Genomic DNA, 13,402 nt, shown 5'->3' with positions numbered 1-13,402 from the left:
GGTTGTTTGCTATTTAATTGATTAGAATTTTGGTTATTGTTTCATGGCTCAACATGGGTGTGTTTGGCATCTTGTACATGAGTCTTGTGGTGATCTAGTTGGTAGTTTATAATGGGAATTGCCATCTGCTCTTACCATGGTTCTGGCTTCCTATAAATTCTGGACTTGTGCAATACTTGATTCTCTTGTGTTCTGACCTCTCTGCTGGCATTCCACTTGTCTCTCATCTTTTGCTTCTTTTCTGTGCACGGTGGTGTCAGCATGTGGAACACTGGGTATGCATGGATATTGAGCTTTCTGCTTTTTGGTGACTGCTGAGATAAATTTGGCTTAAGTTATAGCTTAATTTGTTAAATGTCTGTTTCTGTGGTAACAGTAGCCTTATGTGTTGCATATGTGGCAGAATTATTAATGATGAGAGCAAGGAAGAGACTTGTATTCCACACAAATTTGCTTCTGTATTACCATCGAAATTTTGTAGTCTAGGATAATAGTCTACATGAGTAAATTGTCAGTGGGAATTGCAAGAAATCAGGCATTTAAAAGTTTATTTTCTATTCCCAAACATTAATAATTTTTAAAGCTACATATGTGCATTTATTTAGAAAATGATCATTACCTGGACTTGAGGAATTTTGACACTTTAAACCATTTTTATATATTAGTATCACCCACTGATAGAATTTTAACCTTTTTATTTCCTCTGAAATTTTTGTTATCATATTTGTTTTCTAACTATAAAAATATTGCCATTCGTTTTCTTGCTATTTGTAGGGAGCGATGATGTCGGCTGTCTGTGAGGAAGTCTGTGGGCAGTCAGTGGAGGTTGGTGTAAATGTACTGAATGTGGTTAGAGAGTTCTGGTGGCGTGCACATTTTTTATTTCATTATAATTCCATAAAATGAAAGAAAACATACGAACTATTTTTAATAATGCTTAGGAATCATGTTTTTTTTTCATGAGCACAAGTACTTTGTTGGTTAATGGTTTGGGGAAGAGCAAGAAGCCAGGAAGGTGGGTGGTGGGCCAGAATTGTTAGTTGATGACAGAAATATATGATGGATTTGAAATGCTATTTTCTTAAGTTTCTTTTTATCTGATCCTTTGAGCATTATAGGGGTTGAGGGAGAAGTATGCATAAACTATTGATTTTTCTTAAAACCTTATAGTTCAAATTGAATTTAGTGTTTTCAAATAGTTAAAACTAACATGAAAAATAAAAATAGGAAGGAAAAAGAAGATTCTAGTTACATTTGATATGGGCTAGAGGATAGATGATGTACTTTATTTTGAAAAGTGATGGAGCTAGTCAAAGTCAAGTTTGCTGTCATGTGCATCAGTATATGTATGCAGAAGTGCAATAAAAACTGACTTTGTATCCTTTGTATACATCAGGTAAACAGCATTCACAAGAAAAACAAGTCAAATATAAATTGTACACAATTTTACACAAGGAAGAACACAATTACAAGAACAAGATTAGAGCAAAAGAAAGTCCATTTTAGTGCAAGGTGATCAAAGTAGTCTCAGTATTAATAAACTGTAATGATTAGGGTTGTGCAGATTGGTTCAAGAGTCAAATGGTTGAAAGGTAGTATGTGGTGGTATGGGATTTCAGGCTTCTGTATCTCCTGTCCAGTGGGAGCTGCAAGAAGATAGCATGACCTGGATAGTGGGATCTTTTGGTGATAGATGCTGCCTTCTTGAAGCAATACCCTTTAGATATTACTGATGGTGGAGAGGGATATGTCCGTGTTGTAATGGTTGAGTCCACTAATCTCTGCAGCTTCTTGTGTTCCAGCATATTCCATTTAGCTAATTCAGCAAGTTAGCTAAAGATTTGTATTAATACAAAAGTTAGAGTCCATTATTATGGGGGAATGGTTAAATATTAAGATAAGAGTCAACACAGATTTTGGAAGGTTCTGCAGTTATTTAAGGTGGTTCATCACAATCTTACTATTGGAAACTGGAATGGGTAAGAAATGCTTGCTTTGCTAATAATCCTGACAGGCTGTAATTCATAAAATAATGTTTCAAGGAAGCTCCAAGAGAACAGACGAAGGAATGGTCAAAATGTGGCAAATACAATCTGTCATAAACAATGACATATATTGTGGCCCTAAAGAATAATAACTATTGAATCATTGGCATTCAAACTTAAAATAGTTAGCATGAAAAGCCTGGAATTCTTTCTCTCGTTCTGAAATTTGCAGAAGTGGGATATATGTCATGGGATTGTTGACCTCTCTAGCATTCAATATGATCATGTCTAATCTGGTCAATGGCTTTTATTCCACTTTTCTTGCTATTCACTGTAATCCCTTGTCACCATTTAGTCCAAAATTCAATTGCTTCCTTGAATATATGTGATAATTGTATCCACAGCTATATCAGGTACATGATCCAAGTACTTACAACCCGCTGAAGAAATTTCTCTTTATCTCAGTCTTAACTTTTTTTTTTAACTGAAATCATGTCCTGTTTCAAGCTTCTTTCATTGGGAGAGCATCTCAGCACTTGCCAAGTCAATGTTGTGTTTCATTAAAGTAACCTCCTAGTCCAAATGAGGCTGTTCTAGCATTCAACTAAATGAACTTATTCTGCAATCTCCATTAACGAGATCACAACAGTATTTTGAGTGTGATCTTGTCAACACCCTGTAAAGTCATTACAGAACTTCAGTACTCTATTTTTCCAGAAATAAAGACCACTTTTCTATATGCCTTGCTAATTATTGACCATAACTGCATGCTTTCAGTGAATTCTGTGATGCCATACTGGTCTGTTTGAACACTAGCATTCATTAGTCTCATACTTTCAGTATTTTGCTTTTCCATTTTGTTTTATCAAGTTGGTATTTATGATGGAAAGCATACAGTTTGATTGGCTTCTTTATTATTATTGTTACATGTATTGAAATATAGTGGAAATCTTTGCATGCCATTCAGACACATTATCATCCCATACACAAATATATTTGGGTAGTAAAGAAGTAATCTGAATCACTAAACATGCTGCTGCCTGCTACAAAGAGGAGTTGGAGTGAATGTGTGAAGGAGGTATGCAGTTTAACAGTGAGTGATCATCTCAGTCATTTTTCTTTGATCGCAAGACCCTGTTGGGCATTGTTAATGAGGAATGCTGCAAGTCCAATTCACTGATTTGTTGGTGAGCTACGGGGGAGTTGCACGGCCTCAGTCGTGCCAGAAACTAGGCCTTAAGTTATGGTGTTGCCTGTCTGCAGCTGCCCCGGGGGAGGTGTCAGAATCTGTGCGATCCACCAGAGTGTTGGTGCCGCTCCCCAGCATTCACTTCGCAGAAAACAAGCCGAATTGTGTTCAACTGCAGACTGCTGCAACATTCATGGATGCAAGGACTTGGACTATATGTATTTTTTTGTGTGACTGTATGTTACTGCTCTCTTATGTGTGCTGTGTGCAACTGTTAGTAATGTATTTTACACCTTGGCCTCAATGTAATGCTATTTCGTTTGGCTATATTCATGGATATTCATTTGTGGTTGAATGACAATTAAACTTGAACTAAATTGTAAGTAGTTGATGGGAATTTGGGGAGAACAAAATAGGATTAGTGTGAATGGGTGCTTGATAATCTGCATGGTGGGATAAATGTTTTGTTTTTGTGCTGTATGAATCCATAGCTCAGTTGCTGTGTTCAGTTAAAACTAAGGTTGATAGATTTCTGAGAATAAAGGGAATGGATGGCTATGGTGAGCTTGTCATTTTTCATCCCTGAGGCAGAAGGTCAGCCATCATCTTGATGAATGGCAAAGGAGGATCAGAGGACCAGATGCCCTATTCTGTTCCTATTTCTTGAGTTCTTATTAATGTTGAAAACCTGAATTCAAAATGTTGGTGATTTTCCCAATTAAAGTTGCTATTTTGGAAACTTTTGTTAGCTTCAGTTTGTACTTGTGGGATTTGTGGATTGTTCATTGATTCAGCCCTACTGTGGTTTCCTTCTTCACGTTTTGTAGTCAATTAATGACTATATTGGTTCAATTTCTGCTTTCAGTCTGAAACAAAAAAACCTAAGCAATGTTCCCTATGCTCTTACCGTCCTCTCCAATTATATCTTTCCTTACAACACACACAAAATACTGGAGGAATTCAGCAGGCTAGGCAGCATCTATGGAAAAAAAGTACAGTCAATGTTTTGGGCGGAGACACTTGAGCAGGACTGGGGAAAAAAAAAGATGAGGAGTAGATTTAAAAACTGGGGAGGAGAGAGAGAAACACAAGCTGATAGATGAAACTGGGAGGAGGAGGGATGAAGTCAAGAGCTGGGAAGTTAATTGGTGAGAGATACAGGGCTGGAGAAGGGGGAGTCAGATAGAGAACAGAAGGCCATGGAAGAAAGAAAAGGGGGAGGAACACCAAAGGGAGGCAATGGGCAGGTAAGGAGATAAGGTGAGAGAGGGAAAAGGGGATGGGAAATGGTGAAGGAGAGGGTGGGGTCATTATCGGAAGTCTGGGAAATCGATGTTCATGCCATCAGGTTGAATGCTACCCAGACGGAATGTAAGATGTTGTTCCTCCAACCTGAGGAGACAGTAGAGGAGACCATGGATTGACATATCGGAATGGGAATGGGAAATGGAATTAAAATGGGTGGCCACGGGGAGATCCCGCTTCTGGCGGAGAAGATGTCTTTCCTCAATATCTTTCTTCATTTCGTGTGATGCCTTCTAACTTTCGCAGCAAGTTGTATGACTTACCTTTTTGCTCTCCTTCCTGTAGGGAGTCAATTTCATTTTTCAAGGTTTTGGTTCTTGCATCAGCTCTAATTATTCCACCATTGTGGCGTCTTTATCATATTGGTGGGGGGGGGGGGGTGGGAATGGCATAGTTTATAGCCTATCCCAACATTCCTAGTACCTGCAATATTGTTCTTGTTTTAAAATACCTTTGTGGGATTGTGGTGGGATGTTGAAGTTCATTTATTGTTACATTTTAGATTGGGTTATATAGTTATTTGCATGTGTGTTTATGAGTCACCCTGACTGTAACTGGGATATGTAATAATCACCTCCCCTATCTGCATGTGACTGAGTGTGTTCCCTCCCCAGGTCATTTCTCCCAGTCTGTTTTTGTGCTTGTTGCAATAAAAACAGCTGTTGAGCTAAATGAGCTTTTCTCGTCTGTCATCATTAACCAAATGCTCGCTACAAAAAAAATCTTGCTTTCTCTTCAATAATAAAAAAAATTATCTACCATACTCCATGGAGCCTCATTGATGGCTGATCCACATCCTGTCCTGCTTCTTTTCCCTCTAATAATTAGAAAAGGGTTTTCTTTGTATTCCTTCACTTCACTATTAACACTTAATGGATCATACACAACAGTCAGCAGAAGTATTCTCCCCTTTCACCATTTCAAACATTGTTCTTTCTGAGAAGCACAGTTTCACTCTTCCACCTATATCTGTATTCATGTCTGTTTCCTTTATCTTTCCGTCCAAATAAATTTCATTTACTCAAAGATGAACTCTTGACCTCCCAGTTTACCCGTAACGGACCCTGCACTTTGTCTGCCTGCATTGCACTTTCTCCGTAACTCTAACAATATAATCTGCGTCTGTTTGTTCAGCAAGTGTGACCTCGAGTTTCCATTTGCACATCTCTTTTAATTCTCCATTTTACTTCCACTCTGATTTCTCTGTGCTTATCTTCTGACCGGATATATGACAGACATCTGTGTTCAACTCTGAGCTCATCAATATCGGATATTCAGCAGTGCAGCAGTTTATTTCACTTTGTAGAATTCACAGTACTTTCAGATGCTAATTTCAGAAAATGATTCTGTTTCACTCTCATGATGTGTTCCCCAGTTTGTTGCATTAGCATATTCTTTGTATCTGGCATTTGCTTATTTTAACCTCGCTTATTTCATCCGTTTGAAGACCTAGTTAATATATGACTTGGGATCAAGAGTCAGTCACTCAACTCCTCAATCCTGTTCTGCTAAATAATACCACGGCCCATCTGATCGTTAACATAAACTCAACATTCCCATCTATCTGCAAGAACCATTGACTCTCTTGCTTATTGAGAACCTACCTGTAGCGGCCAATTCTAACAAGTCAAATTGCCACTGCTAGCAACTCCCACAGATTTGTTATACTTGTTTGACACGCCCTCAGCTCCAATAATGATTGTCCCAAAAGTCGAAGATATGTATTTGATCCTTTATTAGAATTTGCCAACATACAGTCTTGAAGCGATGAAACTTAAGTGTAATTGAACGGTCAATAAAAGATGTCCGTCGGCCCCCAGCTGCAAGCTGCCCCAAACAAAGCACGAATACGTAACTCATTCCCTTCACTTTTACTACGGTCCCACTCGTGACTAATTACCATAATAAACATAATAAATGCGCAACGCAGAATAAATGCAGATAGAGAACAGATGCATAGCTCCTATGCCATAAATGTATTCAAAATTTGCTTTCACTGTCCTTTGAGGAAGGGAGTTCTAAAGACACGTGATCATCTTAAGAGAAAAATCAGCTGTCTTTAATAGGCAATTCCCTTTTTAAACAGTTCTGGATTATACTGTAAAATGAAACATTCTCTCCAACCCACTCTGTCAAGACCCATCAGAACCTTGGATGCTTCAATTAGGCCACCTTTTACTCTTTTAAACCCTATCAGATACAACACTAATGAGAGGATCTACCCTAACTTCTTTACTCATGAGATTACAGAATTACACAGCACTTAAGAAAACTATTTAGCATTTTGAGTTCATACAAGCTCGATGCATGAGCTTTTTTCTTTGAGGTCTTTCATAGAACATAGTGAAGTACATTCCAAGAACAGGCCCTTAGGTTCACAATGTCCATGCTGGCCATGACACCAAATTAAATGAATCCCATCTGTCTGTACATGATGTACATTTCTCCATTCTCTGCATGTTCATGTGCCTGTGGAAATACTGTTTAAATATCACTATTGTGTCTGCTTGCATCCTCCAACCTACCCTGGCAGTGAGTTTCAGGCACCACCACTCTGTGTGTAAACAAAGACTTGCATAATGTATCTCCTTTCAACTTCCCTCCTCTCACCTTAAACCTGTGCCCTGTAGTATTTGACATTTTTATTCTGAGAGGCAGAGAGCCCCATATATGCCTTTCAAATGTATAAACTTTGTCTTTGAATCTGCCTCAAGTAATACCTCTGGCAATACATTCTGAAACCTAACAACTCATTGTATGACTTTTTTTAGTATGACACTTACTGTTCTTTTATTAATCACATTTATTATGTGTCCCTTTGTTCTTGGCTCTTCCTGTAATGGAAACAATTTCTCACCATTAAAGTGTTATTGAAGATGTAACTGGCAGAAGTGTTAGGCCAGTGGATGTGGTGTCTGTTAAGTAAGCCAATGATAGAGTCCCACATGAAAGTTTTGTGTTCAGAATTAAAGGCACATGGGACCTCAGGTACTACAAAGAATAGATTGAAAATTGCTTGATCGAGCAAAAAATAAGTTGGGCTTTCAGAGGTGGCGGACGGGGACCAATGGACCAGGGATCAGTGCTGGGGCTCCAGCTGTTCAGTATATATCAATGATTTGGGTGAGGGAACTGAATGTAATATTTCTAAGTCTGCCAATGATGCTAAACTGGTAGTGGAGGGACATGGAAGAAACAAAGATATTAAGGTAATTCATCAAATATATAATACTTGTCAAAATTGGAAGAAAACAAAGACAAAATACTATTTAAATGGAGATTGATTGGGAAATGTTGATGTATGAAAAAGACTGAAGGCAAACATTCAGATAAGAATGCATGGCTTGTTGGCCTTCAGAGCCTGAGCAGGGCTGTCTTGTTACGATTATGTAAGACCTTGATGGGACAACATCACAAGTATTGTGTGCAGTTTTAACCATATAACCATATAACAATGACAGCACGGAAACAGGCCATCTCGGCCCTTCTAGTCTGTGCTGTGCACTTACTCTCACATAGTCCCACTGACCCGCACTCAGCCCATAACTCTCCATTCCTTTCTTGTCCATATACCTATCCAATTTTACCTTAAATGACAATACCGAACCTGCCTCTACCACTTCTACTGGAAGCTCGTTCCACACAGCTACCACTCTCTGAATAAAGAAATTCTCCCTCGTGTTACACCTAAACTTTTAGATAGATAGATAGATAGATAGATACTTTATTCATCCCCATGGGGAAATTCAACTTTTTTTCCAATGTCCCATACACTTGTTGTAGCAAAACTAATTACATACAATACTTAACTCAGTAAAAAATATGATATGCATCTAAATCACTATCTCAAAAAGCATTAATAATAGCTTTTAAAAAGTTCTTAAGTCCTGGTGGTTGAATTGTAAAGCCTAATGGCATTGGGGAGTATTGACCTCTTCATCCTGTCTGAGGAGCATTGCATCGATAGTAACCTGTCGCTGAAACTGCTTCTCTGTCTCTGGATGCTGCTATGTAGAGGATGTTCAGAGTTTTCCATAATTGACCGTAGCCTACTCAGCGCCCTTCGCTCAGCTACCGATGTTAAACTCTCCAGTACTTTGCCCACGACAGAGCCCGCCTTCCTTACCAGCTTATTAATTCTTAATGCTTCCTCCCCAACACGCCACCACAAAGAAGAGGGCGCTCTCCACAACTGACCTATAGAACATCTTCAGCATCTCACTACAGACATTGAATGACGCCAACCTTCTAAGGAAGTACAGTCGACTCTGTGCCTTCCTGCACAAGGCATCTGTGTTGGCAGTCCAGTCTAGCTTCTCGTCTAACTGTACTCTCAACTCATGTCCTCTTGTTTGAATCTCCCCTACTCTCAATGGAAAAAGCCTATCCACGTCAACTCTATCTATCCCCCTCATACTTTTAAATACCTCTATCAAGTCCCCCCTCAACCTTCTACGCTCCAAAGAATAAAGACCTAACTTGTTCAACCTTTCTCTGTAACTTAGGTGCTGAAACCCAGGTAACATTCTAGTAAATCTTCTCTGTACTCTCTCTATTTTGTTGACATCTTTCCTATGATTTGGTGACCAGAACTGTACACAATACTCCAAATTCAGCCTTACCAATGCCTTGTACAATTTTAACATTACATCCCAACTCCTATACTCAATGCTCTGATTTATAAAGGCCAGCATACCAAAAGCTTTCTTCACCACTCTATCCACATGAGATTCCACCTTCAGGGAACTATACATCATTATTCCTAGATCACTCTGTTCTACTGCATTCTTCAGTGCCCTACCATTTACCATGTATGTCCTATTTGGATTATTCCTGCCAAAATGTAGCACCTCACACTTGTCAGCATTAAACACCACCTGCCATCGTTCAGCCCACTCTTCTAACTGGCCTAAATCTCTCTGTAAGCTTTGAAAACCTACTTCATTATCCACAACGCCACCTACCTTAGTATCATCTGCATACTTACTAATCCGATTTACCACCCCATCATCCAGATTATTAATGTATATGACAAACAACATTGGACCCAGTACAGATCCCTGAGGCACACCACTAGCCACCGGCCTCCAACCTGACAAACAGTTATCCACCACTACTCTCTGGCATCTCCCATCCATTCATTGTTGAATCCATTTGACTACTTCAATATTAATACCTAACGATTGAACCTTCCTAACTAACCTTCCATACGGAAACTTGTCAAAGGCTTTACTGAAGTCCATATAGACAACATCCACTGCTTTACCCTCGTCAACTTTCCTCGTAACCTCTTCAAAAAATTCAATAAGATTTGTCAAACATGACCTTCCAAGCACAAATCCATGTTGACTGCTCCTAATCAGACCCTGTCTATCCAGATAATTATATATACCATCTCTAAGAATACTTTTCATTAATTTACCCACCACTGACGTCAAACTGACAGGCCTATAATTGCTAGGTTTACTCTTAGAACCCCTTTTAAACAATGGAACAACATGAGCAATACGCCAATCCTCCAGCACCATCCCCGTTTCTAATGACATTTGAAATATTTCTGTCAGAGCCCCTGCTATTTCTACACTAACTTCCCTCAAGGTCCTAGGGAATATCCTGTCAGGACCCGAAGATTTATCCACTTTTATATTCCTTAAAAGTGCCAGTACTTCCTCCTCTTTAATCATCATACCTTCCATAACTTCCCTACTTGTTTCCCTTACCTTACACAATTCAATATCCTTCTCCTTAGTGAATACCGAAGAAAAGAAATTGTTCAAAATCTCCCCCATCTCTTTCGGCTCCACACATAGCTGTCCACTCTGATTCTCTAAGGGACCAATTTTATCCCTCACTATCCTTTTGCTATTAATATAACTGTAGAAATCCTTTGGATTTATTTTCACCTTACTTGCCAAAGCAACCTTGTATCTTCTTTTAGCTTTTCTAATTTTTTTCTTAAGATTCTTCCTACTTTCTTCATATTCCTCAAGCACCTCATTTATTCCATGCTGCCTGTATTTATTGTAGATATCTCTCTTCTTCCTAACCAAGTTTCCAATATCCCTTGAAAACCATGTCTCTCTCAAACTTTTAACCTTTCCTTTCAACCTAACAGGAACATAAAGATTCTGTACCCTCAAAATTTCACCTTTAAATGACCTCCATTTCTCTATTACATCCTTCCCATAAAACAATTGTCCCAATCTACTCCTTCTAATTTCTTTTGCATCTCCTCAAAGTTAGCCTTTCTCCAATCAAAAATCTCAACCCTGGGTCCAGTCCTATCCTTCTCCATAATTATATTGAAACTAATGGCATTGTGATCTCTGGACCCGAAGTGCTCCCCAACACTTACCTCCGTCACCTGACCTATTTCATTCCTTAACAGAAGATCCAACACTGCCCCTTCTCTAGTTGATACCTCTATGTATTACTGCAAAAAACTATCTTGCACACATTTTACAAACTCCAAACCATCCATCCCTTTTACAGTAAACATAGAAACATAGAAAATAGGTGCAGGAGTAGGCCATTTGGCCCTTCGAGCCTGCACCGCCATTCAGTATGATCATGGCTGATCATCCAACTCAGAACTCTGTACCTGCTTTCTCTCCATACCCCCGATCCCTTTAGCCACAAGGGCCATATCTAACTCCCTCTTAAATATAGCCAATGAAGTGGCCTCAACTGTTTCCTGTGGCAGAGAATTCCACAGATTCACCACTCTGTGTGAAGAAGTTTTTCCTCATCTCGGTCCTAAAAGGCTTCCCCTTTATCCTTAATCTGTGACCCCTCGTTCTGGACTCCGTCAACATCGGAAACAATCTTCCTGTATCTAGCCTGTCCAATCCCTTTAGAATTTTATACGTTTCAATAAGATCCCCCCTCAATCTTCTAAATTCCAGCGAGTACAAGCCTAGTCGATCCAGTCTTTCTTCATATGAAAGTCCTGCCATCCCAGGAATCAATCTGGTGAACCTTCTTTGTACTCCCTCTATGGCAAGAATGGCTTTCCTCAGATTAGCGAACCAAAACTGCACACAGTACTCCAGCTGTGGGCTTCCCAGTCTATGTGTGGAAAATAAGAATCTCTCACAATCACAAACCTGTGCTTACTACAAATATCTGCTATCCCGTTACAAATGTGCTCCTCTAATTCTCACTCCCCATTAGGTGGTCTGTAGTACACCCCTATAAGTGTTACTACACCTTTCCCATTCATCAATTCCACCCAAATAGCCTCCCTAAATACAACCCTCGGTGGCTCCTCGGTAGAGATCGTTAAGAGCACCAAATTTCTCGGTGTTCAGCTGGCGGAGAATTTCACCTGGTCCCTCGACACCAGCTCCTTAGCAAAGAAAGCCCAGCAGCGTGTCTGCTTTCTGCGAAGGCTGCAGAAAGTCCATCTCCCACCCCCCATCCTCATCACATTCTACAGGGTTTGTATTGTGGGGTTGTTATGGGTTCCTGAAGGAAGCACAGGATGATGGACCTATCATATCAACAGCAATTGGGTCGACCAGATCTGCCCGCTCTTGCGTTTTGAAGAATGAGAGGGAGATGTCATTGAAACATGCACAGTTCTGACTGAACTTACCAAGGTGAATGTGGGAAGGATGTTTTCCCCAGCTCTGGAGGAAGTCCAGAACTACACTCTCCATTTTCCCCCTCAGCCCCAATCTCTTGCCTTTTCCCCATATCTCCTCATTCCTTGAATAATCAATAATCTGTCAACCTCTGCCTTTGACATACCCAAAGACTTGACCTCTGCAGCTGTCTGTGACAACAAATTCCACAGATTCACCACTCCCTGGCTAAAGAAATTCCTTCTCATCTCCATTCATATCGATGGCTCTTCGGTAGAGATCGTTAAGAGCATCAAATTTCTTGGTGTTCACCTGGCAGAGAATTAACCTGGTCCTTCAACACCAGCTCCTTAGCAAAGAAAGCCCAGCAGCGTCTCTACTTTCTGCGAAGGCTGAGGAAAGTCCATCTCCCACCTCCCATCCTCATCACATTCTACAGGGGTTCTATTGAGAGCATGCTGAGCAGCTGCATCACTGCCTGGTTCGGAAATTGCACCATCTCGGATCACAAGACCCTGCAGCGGATAGTGAGGTCAGCTGAGAAGATCATCAGGGTCTCTCTTCCTGCCATTACGGACATTTACACTACACGCTGCATCCGCAAAGCAAACAACATTATGAAGGACCCCACGCACCCCTCATACAAACTCTTCTCCCTCCTGCCGTCTGCGAAAAGGCACCGAAGCATTTGGGCTCTCACGACCAGACTATGTAACAGTTTCTTCCCCCAAGCTATCAGACTCCTCAATACCCAGAGCCTGGACTGACACCTTACTGCCCTATGGTCTTGTTTATTATTTATTGTAATGCCTGCACTGTTTTGTGCACTTTATGCAGTCCTGGGTAGGTCTGTAGTCTAGTGTAGATTTTTTTTTAACGTATTTCAGTCTAGTTTTTGTACTGTGTCATGTAACACCATGGCCCTGAAAAAATGTTGTCTCATCTTTACAATGTATTGTAGCAGCAGTTATGGTCAAAATGACAATGAAAGTGACGACTGACTTCTGAAAGAACGCCTCTACATTCTGAGCCTGTGTCCTCTGGTCTTAGATTGCCCCATCATGGGAAACATCCTCTCCACATCTATGGAGGCCTTTTAGCATTTGATAGGTTTCGATGAGATCACTCCTCATTTTTTTCATATTCTAAGCTTTTACCCTTGATTTACAGTCTTGTATCAAGTTAATGAGTGAGATTTTATGATTGTTTTTGTTATATTTCCAGCAGTATCATAAATATTATAAATAACCCTTGTGGGACCAACTTAATTGGAAGCTTGTTTTTTTTCTCTCAGATATGTCAAAGCAGTTTTACGTGTGTGTGTGTGTGTGTGTGTG

General features: G+C 40.0%; 1 protein-coding gene across 5 annotated transcripts in view; it reads left to right on the top strand.

Moving 5' to 3' along the window:
- The window catches only part of wdr37 (WD repeat domain 37), a 128,508-nt gene that overhangs the window by 28,052 nt on the left and 87,054 nt on the right, over nt 1-13,402 (top strand). For 3 of the 5 annotated variants that reach the window (XM_073054844.1, XM_073054841.1, XM_073054842.1), the window contains exon 3: nt 775-825. The exons of the other annotated variants lie outside the window; for them this stretch is intronic. In XM_073054844.1, the coding sequence (XP_072910945.1) occupies nt 775-825 (51 nt within the window). The remainder of the gene's footprint in view (nt 1-774; nt 826-13,402) is intronic. 5 annotated transcript variants of the gene reach the window in all.

The sequence above is a fragment of the Hemitrygon akajei genome, chromosome 8, assembly GCF_048418815.1.
Source record: "Hemitrygon akajei chromosome 8, sHemAka1.3, whole genome shotgun sequence".
NCBI classification, from domain to species: Eukaryota; Metazoa; Chordata; class Chondrichthyes; order Myliobatiformes; family Dasyatidae; genus Hemitrygon; species Hemitrygon akajei.
Note: the sequence above shows the minus strand (reverse complement) of the source record. Positions and strands in the feature narration are given on the sequence as shown.